Source organism: Phodopus roborovskii, unplaced genomic scaffold (assembly GCF_943737965.1).
Source record: "Phodopus roborovskii unplaced genomic scaffold, PHOROB, whole genome shotgun sequence".
Classification (NCBI taxonomy): domain Eukaryota; kingdom Metazoa; phylum Chordata; class Mammalia; order Rodentia; family Cricetidae; genus Phodopus; species Phodopus roborovskii.
The window spans coordinates 16301142-16324293 of NW_026126434.1; the positions used below are offsets into that span (position 1 = coordinate 16301142).

The window sequence follows — 23152 nt, forward strand, 5'->3', positions numbered from 1 at the left end:
TTCAAATGCTTGCCAGGTTAGGGTAAGAGGTGGGCTAGCTCTAGGATACTTGCTCACTCTGTGTGAGACAGGCTCTAATTACAAGCCTAATATAATGGTCTGAGCTAATCTCTGTAATGACAATGTTAAACCAGCTAAAGAGGAATGCAGGCATTGATGGGGGTAGCATTTCTGGAGTTGCTTTGAGTAAGTAGGTTATAGACATCGTGTTCCATGTCTTGTTGCTCAGCTCCTGGGTGATTTTCAAGGGCTGTACGTAGATCTCCCCATTGTCAGATGGTTAATTATAGGAGATCACAGAAACCGGATTTGGATTTTGTTTTGCTTTATAAAAAGCAATCAGCAGTGAGGGGGAAATGCATGTTATGAAAGTGTTTTGTGTTTCTTCTCATTTGTTGATTGCCCCTAAGGGGCCCCTAAGATGACCTGCCAAAATGAGTCATCACTTCAAAGGTTTTGACGTCATATTAGCAAAAGGGAAGCAGCTGGCCTCTGGTGATTACATATATCAGAGCCCTCTGAGGACACCAGGAATGCTGGGAACCAGGACCATGTTCACTGAACTCTCATCTCCTATTCCCAGAAACAATTCCTTTCTACTTAGGATATCCCTTGTCACATCTGTATTTCCAATGACCATTTCATCTTTGCTGAACAGCCTGGAAAGCGCTCTTATCATACACGGCCAGGGTAACCTGAGAGGCTTCAAAACCCAGTCTCAGTGAAGAAGTAACTTTGGCAAGCTTCCCACATTCTTCCTGAGTCGAAGATCAGGAACCTGAGGGTCAGAGAGAGTGGGTGACTTGCTGAGGGTCACACAGTACTTACTGGTGTGGCCCTGGGCCAGCCCACACATTCTTATCCTGTCCCCTCAAGACACACTGCAAACCTCCATTTCTGAAAGAGCAGATCCCCATAGCTGAGACAGCACACGCTCTCTGCCCTGACATCTGCAATTATAGCTCTTAATATTTTATAAAGCATGGATGCTCTTACTACTACAAAATAGGTTAAATATGAAAGTTTTGCACCTTAGCATTCAAATACCTAAAAAATATCCCACATATCCAAAAAAAAAAAAAAAAAATCCCAATGAATCCAAGCACCATCCTAGAGAGGAAGTCTCACACATAAAGGGGCCTGTGGCTTCTGTCAGGTTACTCAGTATAAATGCATATGCCTTTAAACATGTATGTGGATGCAAGTGTGCCCGAGGTTAGACACACCGTGAGAGAAATTATTACTATGTGACTGACATAGCTGGGCGAAGGGAGTGAGCAATGTCATAAGGTTGACACATCACAGATGAACCAGCTTGTGTTGTTACAGTGTGTCCCTGGAAGCCAAAGGGACAGGAGAGATGGAAGTGTCAGCAGCAAATGACAGTCTTAGCCTGGTGCTATTTTGAGATCATAGTATCAGTTTTGAGTCCTCACATTCCGTCACCACAGAGGCTGTCCTGGCAACTTGAAATGATGGTCAATAATAACAACCCGGATGCTTATTTACCAAAGTCATCGTTGTTTTCCATGCCTGTGTCTGAGGGCTGGAGGATAAACTGCTCAATAATTCTAGGAGCTTCTTGGGGGCCTTCCTCATGACATGTTGAAGAATAATTCTCCTTAGAAGTATGTTCCTTCTCTGTTGTGGCCGGTGACTACCAGGACAATAACATCAAAAATGGCAGTAGCTTTATTTTGGAAAGTTCATTGATGAGCCCACATGAAGGAAATACAGATGTGCATGTATAGGTGCATTTGTAGCAGCCTCTACTTATATGTGTTTATATATGAAGTGACTAATCCTACAGAGATGTAATCATGTATATATAGAGATGGAACCCTACGTAATACATATACACATAAAGATATACACAAATTATATATATATATATATATATATATATATATATATACACACACACACACACTTTTGTGTGTGTGTGTATCACACATGTATATGTATATTTGGTACCGTGTATTTTTATATGCTATATTCTGTTTTGTTAAGAAGTCTATAACTCAGCTGGGTGTTGGTGGTACATGCCTTTAGTCCCAGCACTTGGGAAGCAGAGGCAGGCAGATCTCCAAAGCAAGTTCCAGGACAGGATCCAAAGCAATACAGAGAAACCCTGTCTTGAAAAAACCAAACTAAAAGTCTATAACAGTTCATCCTTTCAAATTAGAACTTTGGTTCCCAGAACTACTTATGAAATCTGAGGCTTTATTGCTCTGCAACCCAGAACATCAGCATAAGGAGACTCCAGGCTACACACACAACATCACAGCGCATGACTTCAGAATTGCACTCCCTGGGTTTAAATCCCAGTCATTGCTGACTAACCCTACCACCTTGGACGCAAAGCTTAGCCTCTTTGACTGCTATATCCTTGTCAGTAAAATAGCAAAATTAATAGTCTCTCCTTCTTAGGACAGGTGTAAGAGTCCCATTAGACGGTATGTGTGGAAAAGCAGGGCATGGAAGCTTCTATCAAAGTGACATTCCAGTCTAAAAATCAAGGGATGCCATTCTGTACCCCTTGTGTACCCACCCTGTGGAGTGTCTTTGTTCAGGTCTCTACTGCTGTGATGAGACACCATGGCCACCGTACTTCTTATGAAGGAAAACATTTAATCGGGGGTGGCTTACAGTTCAGAGGTTTAGTCCATTATCGTCACAGAGGAAAGTATGGCAGCATGCAGGCAGACACAGTGCTGGGGAGGTAGCTGAGACTTCTGCATCTTGATCCGCAGGCATCAAGAAGAGAGAGTGAGCCACTAGGCAGGGCTTGAGCTTCTGAAACCTCAAAACCAGTCCCCAGTGACACACTCTTCCAATAAGGCCACACCTACTCCAACAAGGTCATATCTTCTAACAGTGCTAGTCCTTGTGAGCCTGCGGGATCCACTTTTGTTTAAGCCACCACAAGGAGTTAGTAAAGATCTGAAATACAGTGTGTATTCCCTATACCCCAATCCTTGTCTCCCTCTTCCATATAGGGCTGAGGTATCAAGTCATCCTCTGGCCTCTTAGAGAGTGTAATGTGTTGTAAATGAAAGCTCCAGACATGGGGGACAGAGGCTGTGGGCATCCTACAGTTGATCGTGACCCCCACCCAACCGAAACTGTGTCTCCGGGTGTACCAGGCCAGGGGTCCTTTGGCTGCTCTAGATCTGCAGAAACCCAGTGATATATCTGTAGTTCTGGGTCCATGTGATTTTGGGAGAACAGACCGAAGTATAGACACAGTGCTGGCAAACGCTGGATGGTCATCAGCATGCAGAGTGTCACTGTGGCAGCCGGTGTGGTCATTCCTCCTGTGTCTGGCCACTTGAGAGGGGGGCTCTGTCATGTCTGTAGCAGTATAGCTAACAGCTCCCCATACATGTCACATTGCCAGATGATTTCTCACTCCGCAGTGGAGTATCTTCAGGTTCTTGGCAGGCAGGGCCCATAATGTCATAACACATTTATGACCCATTTGTCTGATTTATGGGCCCAAATAGCCATTTTTAAAAAAAATTCCACACCAGGATCTGTCAGGTAGCAACACTCTTGTCACCTACAAATCAAACTGTTAGGTTTCCAGCCATAAATACGGGACACCCTCTCAGCACAGCCTCAGAGCTATGCCTGCCGTTGTCCGGCGTCAGGTCACATGGTCAGGATGCTTACTTATAAGCCCCATAGCCTGAAGGGGCGTGATCCCCAGTCCCTGCTGCAGCACTGAGCCTTCTCTACACTGTTGCAGGTGCATCTCCCCAATATAAACAAGATGTCGATGCAGGCGGTGTTGGAATACCTCTACACCAAGCAGTTGTCACCCAACTTGGACCTGGACCCCCTGGAGTTAATTGCCTTGGCAAACAGATTTTGCCTGCCGCACTTGGTTGCACTCGTAGGTAAGGTTGGGTTGGTGACTTTGTGTCTGATAGCCACGCTGATCAAAAATCACACTTAAAGAAAATACAAAATTGCCAAGAATCGAATCAGACTCTGATTTCTATCTCTCCAAACAGAACAGTCCCAGGTAGGTGGGAGAAGCCAGCCCAGTCTCAGTCAGCCTAATTTGATGCAAGGAGTATCTCTTACACTCCTCTGTGATAGGCCCCGTGAGGCAATGAAAATGTACATGTACCATGATGGACACCTGGCTTTGGAGGTACACGCTGAACCTTATGTGGCCCACAACATTTAAAATCACGCTAGTGGGTCAGCATTAATCCAGGACAAGTGCTGTGCACAGGTGTAGCTTCTGAGGAAGGACATTTACAGAGTGGCAGAGAGTAAAGGATTCAGCTCCCTCAGGGCCCCATCCTGGCCCCTTTGCCTCCCTGCTAGATGACTTGTCCTTTGCGTGACTTGAGCTCTGTATCTCAGTCTTCTCCCTCTTTAAAATGGGTACATTAGCTGTCATCAAGCTGTGAGATTGACTGTGGCAAATATATCAAGTCTGTAGAACACTGGATGCCATACAGAAAGCACAGTGTGTTTGGTTTAGAGCAGTTTTTCTTTTCCCCCTCTCTCTTTCTTTCTTTCTTTCTTTCTTTCTTCCTCTCTCTCTCTCTCTCTCTCTCTCTCTCTCTCTCTCTCTCTCTCTCTCTCTCTCTCTCTCTCTCTCTCTCTCTGAGACAGGTTTTTCTGTGTGTAGCCCTGGTTATTCTAGAACTCACTCTGTAGACTAGGCTGGCCTCAGACTCACAGAGATCCTCCTGCCTCTGTCCCCAGGCACTAGTATTAAAGGTGTGTGCCATTACCACCTGGCTTTTTCTTTTTCTTAAAGCCGTTTTTGAAAATGTTCTGACATTGTCAAATTCATTTTGGAAGGGGTTAACTTCAGAAGTCTTTTCTGTAACTTCTACATTTGTTCAGTTGGTAAACTGGAGCGAGTCTGGGTCGAATATATGCATTTAAATCCCTTACTTTAAAATGTGCATTCTTCCCTAGAGGTGTCAGTCAGCAGGCTGGGTGCTTATCCCTATATTTGCTTGATTCCTGATTCCAGTGAAAATAGAGAGACTGTCATTTACTGACCTTCCTCATATACTGGGAGAACTAACTATCTGTGCACATCAGGCTTTCCTTCAAAACTGACTGAGTAACTGAGTCAGTAAAATGAGCAGAGAACAAGCCAGCCCATTCAGTGTGTACTATACCTCAGCAATGACTTTCAATATTTCTCTGCCCTCCTACACACAAATTACCTGGAAATAGAGTTCTCTTTTTTTTCTTGCTTCTTCTCCAATTTAAAAGAAAGAATTTGCACCCAAGCATGATGGAGCACAGCTTTAGTCCCAGCATTCAGGAGGCAGAGGCCAGTGGGTCGACTTGAGTTCAAAGTCAGCTTGGTCTACAAAGCAAGTTCCCAGACAGACGGGGCTACCCAGAGAAATCCTGTCTTGAAAAACAAACAAAAAGCCAAAAAGAAAGGAAGGAAGGAAGGGAGGGAGGGAGGGAGGGAGGAAGGAAGGAATGAAGGGAAGGAAGGAAGGAAGGGAAGGAAGAAGGGAGAAGGAAGGAAGGGAAGGAAGAGTCTGTTGTGGCCAGGACCAAGGGCACAGTTCACCACTGCAGAGCAGGTGTGGCAGCAGGGGTAGGAGGCAGCTGGTCACATTGCACCAGCATCCCAGAAACAAATGAATGGTAGGGATGTATTTTTCTCATTTTTATTCAGTCTGGGAACTCAGCCCCTTGGCTGGCACCACCACACTCTGGCTGGGTCTTCCCACCATGATCAAACCTTTCCAAAACCATCCTTCCAGATACAATGTAGGGGTGTGTTTCCACAGTGATTCTAGACAGATCCTGTCTTGACAGTCCCATTCACCTTCACATTTGCTGCTACTTAGAGAACCCAGATGACTTCTCTGGGAAATTCAGCTCTAAGTAGTTCTGTGAATCTGTCCAGCTGAGGAATGCTGCATCAAAGAAAGTGTTGGCTTGCGCAAACAAGTGTGTGGGTTCAAGAACACAGATCCAGGTAGAAGATGGGCATGCCTGGACAGGGTAGGCACACCTCAGACAGTGCAGGATCAGCCCCAGGCCGCTGTGGCATGAAATTCCTGGTATCTCAGTGAATTATTAAAATTACATTGACTCCAAGCTACAGTCTGTTAAGTACAAAAATAGCATTAGCTCTAGACAATGGAGAAACTTTAACCAAAAAATAAAGATGGTTTTAAAAAATAAAAGCAAAGCCAACCCACCCTCTCAGCCTCTAGCTATAATGTAGTCTTCAAGCCTTGCTCCTGCTGGATGTGGTTGATCAAGATGGTGGGACTAAAGGTCACAGCAGCTGATGCAGCTTTTTCTGGTCAAGTGACAGTGACATTTGGCTCGTTGGCTGACCCCTCTTTTCACAGAAGGTCACTTGGTAGCATGGAGATTCTGTCAGATGGTAATTTTCCCACAGCAGAATTTCTCTCAAGATTGAAGTCAGTTCCCCTCAGCCCCACCAGTTCTTGTGCTTTCTATATGCATGTGCAGTACACCTACAGGTATGCATGTACGTGGCCGCGCCTGTATGTGGATGCTCATCCACGTGTATGCTCATGTATGTGGAGGTCCAATGTTGATGTCAGGCACCTTAATTGATAATTCTCCATTTTAGAGGCTCACTGAACCTGGGTCTCACCTGTTCTAGGAGGCCAGCTAGCCATCTGGCCCCAGGGATGTCTTATCTCTGTCTCCCAATGCTCAGATGAGAGGTAGCTGCCATACAACCTGGCTCCTTCAAGGATTCTGGGGACCCAAACTCTAATTCTCATGCTTGTGTGGCAAGGGTTTTCAATGAGCTCCCTTCCCCCCTCCCAGTCCCCTATGACCCATTTACCAGAGACTTTATAGGTAATGTTCAAAGTCCATTGTCTTTAGTATGTATTATGACCGGTTGCTTGAGTTTTGCCTTGACTTTCCAGAAATAATGGAGTGTGACTTGGGATTGTAAGCCAGATAAACTCACCCCCTCTTCCTTACTGCTTCTTGTCACATTGTTTTTACTATGAAGCTTGGACCATGAGCTTCCAATAGTCAAGACACTAGTCTGTGACCAAACGCTCTACCCTCCAGCTTCACTGCTCTGTTTAGGGAACTTAGAAGAACTGGGCCTCAAAACTCAGTCGGAAATGAGATCCACTTCAGCCTAAAGCCACCAGCTGCCTCAGTCCCCAGCAAGATGGTTGGGCTGTCCTTTGATACTTTGAAGCTGGCCAGGAGGACTTCTCTAGCTGTGTGGGCAGGCCTCTAGTGGTGCCTCCTTCAGTACAGGGCTGTTCTTTCCCTGCTGAGTGTGTCTCACTTAGGGAGCCTTCATCAGTGACCTCTGCTGGAACTTCCAGGTGACTCCTTATATCTCCTCATTAGCACTTACTGTGTTGCCTCCATTCATCTATTGTGGTGGACAGTATCTTTCCTCAAACCCCACAATCCCGCCTATGCTGGTTTGTCTCCGCCTTTGTAGAACTGAAGGGAGTTGGCCTTGCTCCGGAGTGGGTGGGGCTTGAGGGGCATGCAGCTCTTCTATTCAGACCTGAGACTTTCTCCAGATATCAGCAAAGCTATTCCACTGTCTTATGTGTGAGTCCCTCTTCAGTCCCTTCAAGAGCTTACCTCTGTATTCACAACCTGGCCGGCTAGCTTTGGGGATATCCTGGCTTCCTATATATCTTCTTTACTAAGCTTAATCATGTCTATCTTTGGGATTAAAATGAGAGATTTGTGGTTCTTCCTTTTTCTCACTTGAGCCTTTAGAAGCCTTGGTAAGCTTGGTTTTGATGTTGTTATGTCTCAAGGGGTTGAAAGGCTTGGAGAGAGACACTCAGCAGGGAGTATAAGCCTGCCAGTGGGGCAGTCAGGATACACAAAATATTTACCTATTAATCTCATTATCTTTATATGCCCAGGCCCAATCATATTCCATCATTTAATAACAATTAAAAAGTTTGAAACAGCATAAGAATAACCAGAATGGGGCACAGGGGCACAAAGGTGTATACGATAGGGAAAACAATGAACTGGGCTTGTGGCTGGAGAGATGGCTCAGTGGTTAGGAGCACTGGCTGTTCTTCTAGAGGTCCTGAGTTCAATTCTCAGCAACCACATAGTGGCTCACAAACCATCTATAATGAGATCTGGTGCCTTCTCCTGGCCTGCAGGCATATATTCAGGTAGAACACTGTATATATAAAATAAGAGAAAAGACAGCTTTAAAAAAGCACAAACAAACAAAAACCTAATGAACTGGCCTATGGCCAGATGATCATGAATTTCCAATTCATTTAAAAACAAAAACACCTCACAATCGAAGTAAAGAGAATCCCAATCACAAACCAAAAGTGGTCGTCCTAAAATGTGGGGAGCCACAATAACACCCCAGATGCTGCCACCATTGACTTCATACATTCTTATTCACCTGAGGCTGGAGACTGCCCAAACAGAGGCAAGAAACAGCTCCCCCCAGCCTCAGAACCACAATGTTCACTCCAACAGCAGGAACTGGGCATGTGCTCTTCAGTAGACAGAGCTCTCTCAAACCGGGGCCTTGTTACCTAGGCCCACTACTCTTCCCTGTCTTCATATTCCAAGAGATTGGCCCTTGGGTGATCCGTTTGTAACTGCTGAGTGACATATGTGTGTCCACATTTAATTTTTTTTTGGGGGGGGGATGCAAACTCACTGTGTAGCTGAGGAAACCCTTGAACTTCTGATTCTGCTATCTCCACTTCCCAAGGGATGGGATTACTGATGTGGATCACCATACCTAGTATATGCAGTGCTGGGGGGGGGGGGCAGCCAAGTCAGGCACGTTAAGCAAGCACTCTACCAACACAGCTACATCCTCAATTTTAATTCCCCAAGTAGACTTGGTCATCTGTCATTCAGTCTTTGCTCCCAAAAGACAATGAGCCTTGAAGACATACTCAAACAGGACTGTGCTGGACTTAAGGACCCCATACACATGCTAGACTTGGCATAACCACACTATCTAGCAGAACCATCTGCCAGCACTGGATGTGTTCTGTGTATGCACGTGCCAAGTTGGGGTAGGCATATATGGTTATTGAACACTTACTTACCAGGGCTGTTGTGGCCACTGAGCTAAGTATTAATTATCGGAGTTTAAGTAGTCACATACAGCCCATGGTTATCATCCTAGGTGGGGTCATGAAGGTCTAGAGAATTCTGGTGTTCTAAAAGCACAGATCAGAGCCCTAGGAACATGGGTGCCTGGGTTGGATACTGAGAGGCACACCCATCAGAATCAGCCCAGGATTCATTTCCAGTGTCTGCCCAGAACTGTGTCCACTATCTCCTCTTTTCTCAAGTGGTCCTAGACCAGCCCCTCCAAGCCAGGTGTCTGGCTTGGGGTGGGCAGTTTAACCCTGTCCCACCCCCTCTCTTTCCCAGAGCAGCACGCGGTCCAGGAGCTCACCAAAGCCGCTGTGAGTGGAGCGAGCATCGACGGTGAGGTGTTGTCTTACCTGGAATTGGCACAGGTAGGTTTGTGGGCCTTCCATCCCACGCGCCCATTTTAACACTGATATAAACACCCCACTGTCACATCTGATCTGTCCAAATTAAGATGTCACAGAGGTATACCTTTGTACTGAAAAGATCAGAGAGTTTTACATTTCAGTCAGCACTCTACCTGCCGGGCAGCCTTTGAAAGAATAAGAACCCCTGCCCCCAATACCTACCAGCCTCACCCTCCTGGGGCAGTGGTTTCATATGCCAGAGAACCACTGGATTAGAAAGAAATGTTGCCTCTCTTTCTTCTTTGAGTTTTTGGATAAGTGTTTGGCCAAGAACAATTTCTAGACTATTCCATAAAGCTTTGTAGGTCCCCGCTGTAAATGAATAGTTTACTGAAAGTCCCCTGGAGTTTTCTAAAGATCAGTTTTGTTAGTGTCAATATCCAGCATACCTACACAAACATTTGTACATGTATGTAGACACACACACATACCCACACACACAGATACACTCCCCCCCATCACACACACATACACACTTATTCCATAGGAGAGTAAAATCCAACCAAAGGTTTAGGAACAAAGATAAACTCTGCCTCATTTTCCTCATCCATGAGACACAAGGATGGCAAAACTTGACCTCCGAACCTTACAGATTGAGATACAAGGGAGAAAGAATGTTCAAGAAAAAGCCCTGAAGATGGAAGTTCCCTAACATTGTAGAGTATATAGGCAGAATGATCTAGTCCCAGCATGGAGTTATGAACAGTAGTTTATACTCCAGAGGCAGGGGATGAGAAATAAGTTCTGAACTCATTTTTTTCTTTTTTCTTCTGTCTGTTGAGTTTGTCTTTGTTCTCTCTCAGTTAGGACAGTGATAGATAGCTAAGCATTAGGTCAGGCAATTTAAGTAGACATTGATTGCCCAATCACAGGAGAGGAGGTAGCCTCAGGAGGAGGACAGTGAAGCTATAGCAGCTGTTGCTCAGCACAGCCAAGTGTGGCCATAGGCAATGGCTCGGTTCACAGGGAGAAGGTGGACCAGGACTTGGAACAGTCAATTCCCTCTGACTTGACAAACATTTGTTGTGTGATTCCCAAGTCTCAGGCACTACCCTTGAATATAACCAAGCAGCAGACTCTCCACAGTCACAGGGACATGAGAACGTAAATCCCTAAAACCCAACCTAAAAGGCCAACCATGGAGACTGGAAGCTGAGGGTGGGTGTGCATTACAGTAGAAGCTTCAAGGCCTCATCAGAACTAGTTGTCCAAAATTTGAAACTGGAGGTTTTGGAGACACCCTTTCCCTAATTTGAGGGATATTTTTTTTTTTTTAAAGATGTATTTATATATATAAGTGGTCTGTCTGCATGTGCACCTTTATGCCAGAAGAGGGCATCAGATTCCATTATAGGTGGTTGTAAGCCACCATGTGGGTGCTAGGAATTGAACTCAGGTCCTCTCGAAGAGCAGCCAGTGCTCTTAACTGCTGAGCCATCTCTCCAGGCCCCAAGAGGGATAATTTTTGACTGGACTCTATCCATGCATATCCTGCATAGAAGAAATTGAAATGACTCAGAATGCTCTACTGGACAATTCACTGGAAGTAAAGATGCAAACTTTTCCTCCTGGTTCCTCCCTGTCTTCCTGCACTTGCATGACAGGCTGTGGTATGATCACTGCTAAGCTGAGACAGACCCTGGTAGGGAGTTAGCATTGTATCTGTGTCTTAGCCCACCTGTTAGCCTTCAACCCAAGAAGGGCTGTACATATATTGGACCCCTGATCTGTTTGTTGCCTTTGTTAATTTCCATGGTGTAAATCTCCCACTGTGGCCAGTCTGAACATCAAGACTGAGTCACTGAACCGAAATCATGGAAGCAAGTCATGCAGCCAGTTAGTTCCCTGAGCTGGTAAAAGCCCCCACCCCTACCCAGTACCCCACTGCCCCAAATTTATGTTCAGAGTTAAACTTAAAATGAAGAAAAAGCTGGAAGGACCAGCCTCCAACCACTTCCATGATTGAGGTTATGGGTTCTTGTCTCCATGAAGTGGCTTTTAAAGGACAAAGAGCCAAGCCTCGGAAGAACCACACTGTCACTCCCAGGTTCCCCATTTAGCTAAAGAAAATACACAGGATGAGTGGAAAAGAGCAAGGTTGTGTGTCCTGCCAGGTCAGAAGACATGGGGGAGTATAGACCATCTGGTTTGGGGACATCAGGCCATCGTTTCAACCTCAGCTGCCACCTCCCCAGGCATCTGCTCAGAAAAGCTTGAGGGAGCATTCAGCCCCTCCCGCCTCATCCACATGCTTGCTCTTACATAACCAGAGGGTAGGTACAGGACAGCTGTGGCACGCTGCCTTCTTGCCTTTCGATCTTTGGCCCCAGCAAGCCGAGCTCAGACATGTGACATGGGAGTATCTGTTGCTAGGGCTCCTAAAAGAGAGATGGCATCATTCTGTCAGAGGGCGTGCATGGCCACCTATTACCAGACGGCCAGAGGACAGGCAGGGCAGGACAGCCAGGCATACTTTAAAAAAAAAAAAAATGTGATATGGTGTTTATTTTAGGGACCATCTATCTCAATAGGCAGTGAGGGAGGGTACATGAACACTGCTTGGCTGACATCAGAGCCACAGTCAAAGTCAGAACCCTGAGGTCAAGGCAAGAACTTGTATTAGTTCTACAAGCCTTGTATTCCTCTTCACTCCCTCTCTCACCCTCACAGTGGTTCTCATTTCTTTGTAGACTTGCTTTAATTGTTTTGTTTTGTTTTGTTTTTGGAGACAGGGTTTCTCAGTATTGCTTTGGAGCCTGTCCTGGGACTAGCTCTGTAGACCAGGCTGGCCTCAAACTCACAGAGATCCGCCTGCCTCTGCCTCCCGAGTACTGGAACTAAATGCGTGCACCACCAACGCCCGGCTTTGCTTTAAATTTCTGTAACATTTATTGCGTGCATGCGTGTGTGTGTGTGTGTGTGTGTGTGAGAGAGAGAGAGAGAGAGAGAGAGAGAGAGAAAGAGAGAGAGAGAGAGAAGTATTGCCATGGTCAGGCCTTTCTGTCCTCCATGGAGTCCTAGAGTTCAAACTCAGGTATCAGGCTTTGGAAGCAAGCATTTCTTTTACCTGCTGAGCCATGCCACTGGCCCATTGCCTTGCTTTAGCAAACAGAGCCTGACCCCACTCTGATCCCCTTCCTGCAGTTTCACAATGCCAACCAGCTAGCTGCCTGGTGTTTACATCACATCTGTACCAACTACAACAGTGTCTGTTCCAAGTTCCGAAAGGAAATAAAATCTAAGTCAGCAGGTAAGCGTCAAGAGTATGCATGCAAGCTCCCTGCCATCCAATCCCTTACCCTTCCCAAGCCCTAGGGAGGGACCAGACTCAGTGGGCAATGTGTGGTCAGTCTCTCTGTGTCACATTCAAGTGACACGACCCAGAGAATTCTATTTTGGGGGCTCTCTTTGCAGGATGTCTTACATGGAGAATAGGGGAGAGACTGGGATTAAGGGTGCCCTGTTGCAAAGCATGCTAAGGCAACTGGCAATTGGTCTCCCCTCATTTATGGATGGGCACCCAAGGTCGATCTGCAGTTCTGGAGAAAACCAAGTGGTTTAGGGTCTCTGTGCCTAGGACAGATTCTACATCTCAGTCTGGGATGTCACCATCCGCAGACAGACCTGCTCACAGCTCCTTGCCCCATCAGGGTATTAGTAGGCTTTTGAGGAACAGGACAATAGGCTTATGAGGAATGTGACAGGACCAAGCATCCAGGACAGCCTTCGGGCAGGCAGCAGGAATCAACAAGACAGTGTCTTTCCTTTCCCACCCCCACAGACAACCAGGAGTACTTTGAGAGGCACCGATGGCCCCCCGTGTGGTACCTGAAGGAGGAAGACCACTACCAGCGTGTGAAGAGGGAGCGAGAGAAAGAGGACCTGGCGCTGAAGAAACACTATTCCAGGAGAAAGTGGTGTTTCTGGCACTCATCCCCAGCTGTCGCCTGAAGGGCAGAGAGGGGGACAGTCATCTGCTCGGTCACCTCACCGTTGACAGCTCTACTGTAAAAACCAGTCTCCTTAGCCATTGGCACAGTGACGGTCTGGGGCGCTGGCTTTCCTACTTGTGTGCATTTATCTCCATCAGGGTCAAAGCACAAGCTGGCCATCCACAAGCCTGGACATAAAAGGAAGCTGGCTGACTCACCGCATTCCTTCATTCAACCCATTACCACCACCACTCTTTTTTTTTTTTTTTTTTTTGGTTGGGAAGCTTAATACACTTTAGTCCATCATTTTGTTCCTTTTTATACAAAGACAAACAAATCCAGCTTTCATGTTTCAGATTCCGGATTGGAAAATATTTTTATATGGTCTCTTGTATTTCTTTGAAATGACAACACTGTTTATTACTTTATTTCATAGGCCACACATTGACCGCGAACTTGCCCCATGATTCTCTTGGCCTCACATGACCACTACCGAGCATTACTCATAATTATAGAGTTCTCCTTCTGTTGTGAGGTAAAGGATTGGGCTGAACCCCCCCCCCCAAAGTACAAGGTGGAAGTGTTTAATCTTTATGCTGATGAACAACATTGTTATAATTAACTATTTACAAGATTTTTTTCTATTTAAGTGCTAGTAATTATATGGTTATCTGTGCCAGATAAACTATGGTGAGGGCAAATATCCTACGGTTTAAGTTGTCTAGATTCAAGAGGATAACCCTCATAATCACTAGAAGGGCTTATTAAATCCCAGTACTATCAGGGGCAAGACTGGCTGTCGGACCTTGTTACCGATGACAGAGTTTGAGTGCTACTATTGGATGACTGTGTCAGGGTTGGTGGCTCTCAGTGTTTGATGATTTTGCTGTGCTAATTCCTGGCAAACCCTTAGGTAGCCTAAATAGGGATGAGCGAAGAGGAAAAGGCTCATCCACTGTCTACAGGTCTGTCACCTTGGCCCTCACACCTGTGGCCAACTTCACTTTGTAAGACACATATTTTTTAAACTCTTCCCAGGGAAAATTCAGGTCACCACTAAAGAAGGCCAAGGCAGACCACCTGCTCCTACAGCAGTGCCACAGAGCCCATGAGAGCATAGAGCTGGAGGCCAGGTCCTGCTTTCTCCGGCAGTGAAAGGAGCCGAATCCCAAGAGCCTAGGAAATGGTGCTATTGTGTGGGACTTCTAACCCTGTGCCCTTTGGGAAGTCCAGTGTTAGAACAGAATGTGGAGAGCAGGGGAGCTCTCAAGAGGCATCAACATCATTGCCCCTCAGCAGATTAAAATGTCACAGTACACACATTCACTCACACACATGTACACACACACCCACACAACATTAGAGCATCAAAGCGCCACACCTGCCACGGGATGTTGTGTGCTGGACACTGGGGCTCATCCTGTTGGGAGGTCACCTTACTGATGCTAAGGGCTATATTGACTTTGTTTTTGTTTTCTAGTTTTTTGGGTTTTTTTTTTTTTCCTGAAGATGGAAAGGAGACAATTGAGTCCAAGCTCCAAATGCCATCTGCATTTGAAAATCTGTGTAGATCATAGGCATTTGTTTCTGGCATGGCTACATACCAGATATGCAAGCTTAGAAAGACCCAGGAAAGCACCGCCCTCTCATGGCAGAGAGGGGACAGCAGAAGAGGGGGGCTGATAAAGCCTTTCCCCTTCACTTTGTTAATAGGGGAAATGACTAGTGGAAGGAGAGGGTAGGTAGAACAAGAGGATATATGTCAAGACTCAGAGAGAAATGGCATATAGCCACCTTAAAATCCTAGAGGTTGTGTTTTCAGTGAGTAGTCCTAGTTGAATTTAACAACCAAAGCTCCATCTGATTGTATTCTTGCCAAAACATAACGGACACATACATGAAATGGGGCATAAGCAATAATATTCACTTATGATCTTCACAGCTGCTGAAACCAAGTGGCTGGTTCATTTGGTTGACACGGAATAGCCTTTAACCATGGTGGTTTGTTTCTTGTTTTTTTATTTCACAAAACGCCAATAAAAATTGTTTAGCTATTAAAAAATAATAATGCCTCCAGTTTTATGTATTTTGTGTATTGTGTAAAATCCTTATGTGCCTTTTCATCGCTTTTTAAAGGTATCAATACCCAAAGGTGCTTCATTGTTGGCGCTTGTGTTGAATTAACGAAGCTTTAATAATTGTCATTTGTGTTTAGTTATTTTCAGTAGAGATCCCCATGCCAACATATAGATGAGGTATGTGCCACTTTGCTCTTTCTTGGACAATACCACATGTCACTTGGAACTGTGTGGTTTTGAGGAATGGAGATCATGACATCTCCATTCTATTGGAATGCTTGAAATAAGAGTTTGGAAAATTCTGACAGTAACTAAATAAAAGGTCTGGATTGGTAGACCCATGAGGAAATGATCCTTCAGCAGCAAGTTGAAGAAAGCCCCTGGAAGGATCCATCTATGGAGTCTAGATATAGGGTTACTGAAGTTGCAGGAAAGTAAGATCTTTAATGAGCTCTCCCAGAGTGGCTGAGTTCTTTGTAACTCCAGGGAAAGAGTCATAGGAGGCCAGCAATGAGATATGTCCTCACTGTTACAAGGTCCCAACCATGGCACATTGCACATAGGCACACAGTGCAGTTAAAACCTGCCAGAGTTCTGCCAGACATCCTGCAGGGTGTCACACATACTAGATCTCAACACCCCTAGAGAAGCATCTTGGAGATCACAGATGCTACTGGCCTAGGAGGAATTTAAACCTTCTGTGAACACTAAAATGCAAAAAAAAAAAAAAACTCAATGATCCTAAAATTTCAAACTCAGCTTTCCTGTCTCTGACGTGGGCTAAACAGAAGGAATTGTACCAGACGGAAAACCAGCTGAATCCCAAGTTTGGGAATTTTGGTAAGTGTAATGTTTCTGAAATGCATGCTTCTCTGTAACTCAAGACTCACAAGCCTTTCCCTTGAAATACTTCCAGACTAGACATACATTCATACACTGGTAGGCAAGAAGCAATAATCCCTTCTTTCTAAAAGAATTTCACAGATGCAGAGAGGGAGGACAAGGCCAGGCTACAGAAACCCACAGAGATAGCTGACCTGAACAAGGAGGAGCTAAAGGGCCCCCAGACTGATAGCTGGGAATCCAGCATGGGACTGACTCAGACCCCCTGAACATGGGTCTCAGCTAGAAGGCCCGGGCAGTCTAAGGGACCTCTGACAGTGGAACCAGGATGTATCACTGATGCACAAAAGGACTTTGGGAAGACATTCCCCATGGAGGGATATTCCCCTAAGCTAGAGGCCTAGTCCCTACTCCAAATGACTTGACAGATTTGGCCCCTCCTGGAAGGCATCACCCTCCCTGTGGAGTAGGGGTAGGGGCAGAATGGAAGGGAGGGGGCATGGAAGGGAGGGAAGAAGGGAGGGAAAGGGAACTGGGATTGGTATGTAAAAAAAGAAAAAAAAATAAAGGAAAAAAAAAAAAGAATTTCACTGTTGCCTAAAAGTTGTTGTTGAGGTAAAAGTTAGCCATAAAGAACATGTGTATGCAGAGTGTATTTGTAACTTACAGTTAGCTATCAAAAAGCAACACCACAAAAGCAAAAACAGAAGGCTAGAGGAGCAGGAGCCAATGGCAAAAAGTTTGGAAGTTAAGCACCTTAGGCCATGAATGTATTCTTTTCCTAAGTGCTAATGTATAAGCTGACCACATATCTCAAAATTTTTAATGAAGACTTTAGTGTTTGTTGCTCTAACTGGCTATGGATGACAAAGTGGGCAACTTACAAAGAACACGAATTTATCTGACTCGGACCTCTGGAACCTGAGAAGTCCAGGAACATGTTGTCAGCATCTGCTAGCATGGAGGGCCACCTGGCTGTGTCACAACATGATAGAGAACACTGTGAGGCCAGACAGAGCCAACACATGTCAGTTTGGGACTCTCTTCTTCTTGTCAAGCCTCCAGGCTCTTGGCAGGGACATGAAACTCGCATCAGCCACTCTCCTCAGCACTTGGTACAGTGTCTGTCTTGATTAATACAAGGTTTATCCCTCTCACATAACTGAATGCTCAATCTCTGCCCTTAAAACACGCCTAGTGTCCTCCGCTGCCGCGTGTTTCACACCACAATCATCTTGCCAATGTGTTCCACGACAAAGCCCATCTGTCATCTGTCTTGATGATTTTTCTGGTTTGGAAACCCAGCCACATGGCAATACATGCAGTCCATCCTTTGCTTCCTGCTGCCCCCTAAAATTCTAAGTACTTCTATTCTGCTAGTTCCTGTTGCTCTCATTTTGCATACATTTTCATGCGAAGCCAAGGTGATTGAATCTTGAGCATGATAGTAACAATATACTTCCCCAATGCTCTTTCGATTTCATTGAAATGTTTCTTTGTCATACCCAATTGGGTGGACCAGTACTGAACTCACCCCCATTTTCTTTCTTATTTTATTGGTGATGGGAATACTGATCAGTTCAAACACACACACACACACACACACACACACACACACTCACTCACACTTCCCCTACCTGATCTGTCCTTATAATAAACCTTTTCCCCCATGCCTTAGGTTAAAAATCCAACTAAGAATAAGGATTCCAGGACCCTCTTCAGACATAACTAATCCCAGCCTCCAGAGCAGATGGGCCTGCATGGAAATTCTGTCTTTGATGATGAAAGTCCTGGCCTACCACTGCTCCAAGACAACATGATTCAGCAGAGCTGACAGACTCCAACCCAGCCAGGACAGCCAGGCGACAGCCTGTCCTCCAACCAGCAAGAGGAGAAACTAGGTTTAGCTTCCTGTCACCTGAGAAGTTTAAACTGGTTTTCCTGACAGTGCATATTATGAGCTATAAGGATGAGTTATTTGGTCTTGTCTGGCCTTGCCTTTTTTTTTTTTTTTTTTTTTTTAAGGTCATCTAACCTTCATGATAAGGCAAGAAATCAAGACAACTACTTTCCCATAGTCCCTTGGATACTGGTTTCCTGGCTTTGAAGGATTCCTCAGTTTTTAATCCATTTACAATACATACAGGTATTGAAATATCATCTTGCACACCATACATCTGTGCAATTGCAATTTTTATTTGCCAATTATACCATGGGGCTCTGGGGAAAATAATTCCTGAACAAGCTTATCTACAAACACTGAAAACTGCCTTCTGATTTTGTCACTATACATACCTCAAGAAAATACAACCTGCCACACAGCCTGGAAAACCCTCCTTATTCTGTCTTGAGAAAGAGCTTTTCTTTCTCCTAGTGTTCTGTCCCAGGTGGCAAATGTCACCACTTTTACAGACAAGGGGTATGGACCACTGATTAATCTGTCAACCTTGCTCCCACTGAATCTTGGACCCCATCCACAACACTACCAAGATTCCCCTTCACTTCAGATACCTGAGCAATATCTTTAGGTGGAAAAACAGCTGAAATATTTCATTTCTAGAATAAAGGATTTGTCAATCAGAATGAAAGAAAGAAAGGAGAGGAGAGGCAGGGGAGGTAGGAGGGGAGAAGAGGAAAGGGAAAGGAATATGAGGAGAAATTCTATCTCCCAGCAATGCCAAGCTGTTTACATCTATTACCCTATTTGCATACATTTGCATAAATTTACATACATAGCAGGGGTAGTTAGGTTTCCAGTATACTACTTCCAATATGCTTCCTTGATGCTCTTTCCATTTCACTCAAATGCTTCTTTCCTATGCCCAACTGGGTGGTCTAGTGCTACAAACCTTGGCATCACTCTTCGGAGTCTAAAAGGCAATGACAGCAACATCCTAACTAGACATGATATTTGAGCCATGCATGGTAGCCACACACTAAGGTAAGTGCCTTGCATTTGTCCCATTCTGTTCTCAAAGCATTTTCTTACACAGACCCTGAGATGAAGAAGGCTCACATGCAAATGATTTACTTAGAAAATGCCCTTGGAAGGTGAACAGAAAGGGAGGAGGCAGGGAAGGATAAGAAGCCATGCTGGGGTGGGAGAGGATTTTGGGAAGGCCACTCAAAGGACGGCCTCAAACATTCTAGGGAAGAGGTCACCTTGCACTAAGTACTCAGATGGCACAGGGGGCAACAGGTGAGTGTCCTCTAGGCATCCCAGGCCCTTTTGGGTAGGAGAATTAGGACAGTGGCCCCAAGAGCACATCCTGCAATGGACCTTGGATGTGAGTTTTAAAGGCAAAGAAAGGAGCATAGTAGCCCTGGGGATGAGGTTAAGAGAAATAGGAGCTTAAGCCAAGGACACCCAAGAGGGCTCAATCACCTCTACTTCATCATTTTTATTCTGAGGTCTCCTAAGGCCTTCAGACTATTTGATACACTTTATCCCCTTTGAAACTTGTGTTGAAATTCGATAGCCATAGTGGCAGCATTTGGGCCTTCTATGGGTCACACACAGAGTCTCCTTCAGAACGTGTTTAGAGCCACATTGGTGGTGCATGCCTTTGGTCCCAGCACTCCGGAGGGAGAGGCAGGTGGATCTCTGTGAGTTCAAGGCCAGCATGATCTACAGAGCTAGTTCCAGGACAGGCTCCAAAGCTACACAGAGAAACCCTGTCTTGAAAAACCAAAAAAACAAAAACAAAAGCAGAACATGTTTAGATACAAAAATCAAAGCTGTTCCTCAAATATTGTCTCCTTTCACACATGCCCCTTGACCCTCCACTTTTCCATCTCGTCACTGGAACTCATGAGACCCTTCACAGCTACAGCTTCCAACCTTGGACTTGCCAGACCCCAGAATCATGAACCAATAAACTTCTGTTTTGAATGGACCGCAGGTACATTGTCAAAGCAACAGAGCATAGATGGAGGCAGAAGAGGCACATGGATGAAAGGAAGTGCCTGTGCTGGGAATAACGATGGTTTGTTATTCAAAATTACCTCTCCGATCAATTCAAGGAATGTCAAAATATAAAAAGTTCATCTAATTTTTCCACGTCCCAGAGCCTCAAACAGTCATTCCCCCAGCCCTGAACAAACAAGACTGTATCTCAAAAGGCATTGCCTGAACCTGTGTAAAATCATATCATGATAAATCGCAATGACCTAAGCAAATTTCTGCCACACACAGCTTGTAAGCCAATGACAATTTCTGAAAACATCCACAATAGTAACTCAAAGTCTTCCTTACCCCTGCTACCCTCTCCCACACATGTACGGAACCATTCCAGAAGAGTATAAGAAACTAAAACTTTGAGATAAGCTTCAAAATTGATGTTTTTAGTCTGTCTAGGCAGTACATGTACTCAGGGGATTGAGGCTGTAGACTGTCAAGAGTTTGAAGCCAATCTAAGCTGAAATCCCACTTCAACAAAGGAAGTAAAAAGAATTGAAATTGTATTTCTTCAAATGTCTCTCATTAATTCTTTGGAAATTCCACACAGTGTATCTTTATCATAATTTTTCATTTCCTACCCCTCTCTCTATCTCCTCCCAGATTAAAAACTTGTGTTTCAATGTCAACTGATTGCCATGGTTCATTTATTTTTCTTTGTTACCTTTAAAGAAATTAAATACCCATTGTTCAGAGCCTATGCCTAGAATCCAGATTTTTATAAATAATAGAAAAGTCAAATCCTGAGCAGGCAGTGGCATGTAGCATGATACATCTCTCGGGATGGGTTTTTCTGGTTTCACGAAAATATTTGCATCAGGATAGGAGAGTTGTATTGATGGGGTCTTCCTTGAGTTGACTGGTGGAGAGAGGAGAGGCAGCTAAGCTCCTTCTTGTGAGGAGCTATTTGGTTTTTCTAAGTCTTAATTGTTTTTGAGTGACAGGTACATGGATGCTCTCTGTGAGGAATGGCCATCTGTGTGAAAGCAGGCTCTGTCTAAAAACAGGCTCTCAGTCCTCTGGGCATCGTCTTTCAGCTACATATGTTCTTGGGCAGAAATGACTGCCCTCATCACCAAATGAAAGGGAGATCCTGTCTTAGGAACATTAGGAATGAGCAAGCCTCCAAGAAGACACATATGAAAACATTCTTCCATTGGGAATATAAAGTCCCAGAATCCACAAGGGAGATTGGAGCCTCCTAGATCTCAAACAACTCCAGATCTCATTTCTCTTAAATTAGATTCCTGGTTTTCTAGTTTGCTTTCTGTTACTGTGCTAAAACATTCTGACTGGAAGCAACTTGAAAAGGAACTGGATTAATTGACTTAAAGATTACAGTCCATATTAGGGGAAGCCAAGACAGGAACTTGAGGCAGAAACCTGGAGGTGTGAACTGAATTGGAGGCCAAAAAAGAAAGCTGCTGCTTTTGAGCTTGTTCAGCCTACTTTCTTTCTTTCGTTCTTTTTGTTTGTTTGTTTGTTTTGTTTTGTTTTGTTTTTCAAGACAGGGTTTCTTTCTCTGTATTGCTTTGGAGCCTGTCCTAGAACTAGCTCTATAGACCAGGCTGGCCTTGAACTCACAGAGATCTGCCTGCCTTTGCCTCCCGAGTGCTCTGATCAAAGGCATGCACCACCAATGCCCCACTCAGCCTACTTTCTTATCCCCAGACCAGGCCCACCAGCCTAGGGTTGACACCACCCACAATTGACATGGCTCTCCCACATCAGTCATCAATCAAGACAATTTCCCACATGCCAATCTGATGGAGGAAATTTCTCTATTGAGCTTCCCTCTCCCCAAATGTTTTGAATTTGTGTCATGTTGACAATAAAAACTAACCAGTACACCTGCTAACAAAGGCCTTCTTAACCTAAGCCTGGAGAAAATGCCTGACCCTGTTTGTGTAAGCCCATTGGCTCTGCCTGCAACACATACAGATTGTGAGTCTAGATGTTTGGGTTGAGAGGAACAAAACATATCTAATGTTCAAATGCCACAGCCGCACAGACTGAATACCCATACTCACAGAGTTCTGAGGCTGGAGCTGACTTTCCCAGCCACTGTATTTTGTCAGGAGATAACTTCTAGAAATCCCTTCTGCCAGCATAGTGCTGACAATATGCCTCTCATCTCTCATCATGGAGGGCTTGGTTGACCAGCTCTCTTTGACAAAATCTTCACCCCAAAATGAATTATTTTAATTCCTCCAGAACCCTCTAAACTTCTGTGTGTCCAAGGAAAAAACAGGCTCGGTCTCTGGCATCAGAGATATGCACAAATCTGCTTGTAACAATAAGAACACGACATAATTCATGGTATAGGTCAGATGTGGTAAACAGGTCCTGTTTCATCTGCTAATTCCAGTCAGTAATGAATGGTTGTCTTGTGCAATTCTGAGGTACAATCCAGGGTCAAGGGCAGAGAGGCTGAGATTGCTTCACAGTGTGTGTGACATGGCTCTGAGAATAGGACTAATACCATGATTGGCAAATGTTTATAATCTGCACTGGTGCCAACCTAATACACGCTGGGCCCTTCTCTGAGCACCAGATCGCAAAATTTGCAACCCATGGGGGGGAGACACACAGTGGAAAAAAGTGCATATGCATCTTTATGGTACAAGAGCTATAAAGAAATAAAACGTAAGAGAATGAGGAAGGAAATACTCTCCAGTGGGCAGCAGTGGGGGAGGGGAGGTTTGAGTAGAGATCTGAACTGTATGAATTGGAATTTGGGAGTATTGTATAAGAGACAGTTTATCTCAAAGCTAAGTTCTGAAGGGTGCACATGACTCCATATATGGG

The 23152-nt window shown here is 44.9% G+C and overlaps 1 protein-coding gene across 11 annotated transcripts in view; it reads left to right on the forward strand.

Moving 5' to 3' along the window:
* Rhobtb1 (Rho related BTB domain containing 1) overlaps window positions 1-15533 on the forward strand; it is a 72087-nt gene extending 56554 nt beyond the window's left edge. For all 11 annotated transcript variants that reach the window (XM_051186864.1, XM_051186862.1, XM_051186859.1 and 8 more), the window contains 4 exons: window positions 3752-3902; window positions 9406-9494; window positions 12678-12783; window positions 13315-15533. In XM_051186864.1, the coding sequence (XP_051042821.1) occupies window positions 3752-3902; window positions 9406-9494; window positions 12678-12783; window positions 13315-13484 (516 nt within the window). In that variant the 3' untranslated portion in view covers window positions 13485-15533. The remainder of the gene's footprint in view (window positions 1-3751; window positions 3903-9405; window positions 9495-12677; window positions 12784-13314) is intronic.
* The last annotated feature ends 7619 nt before the right edge of the window (window positions 15534-23152 follow it).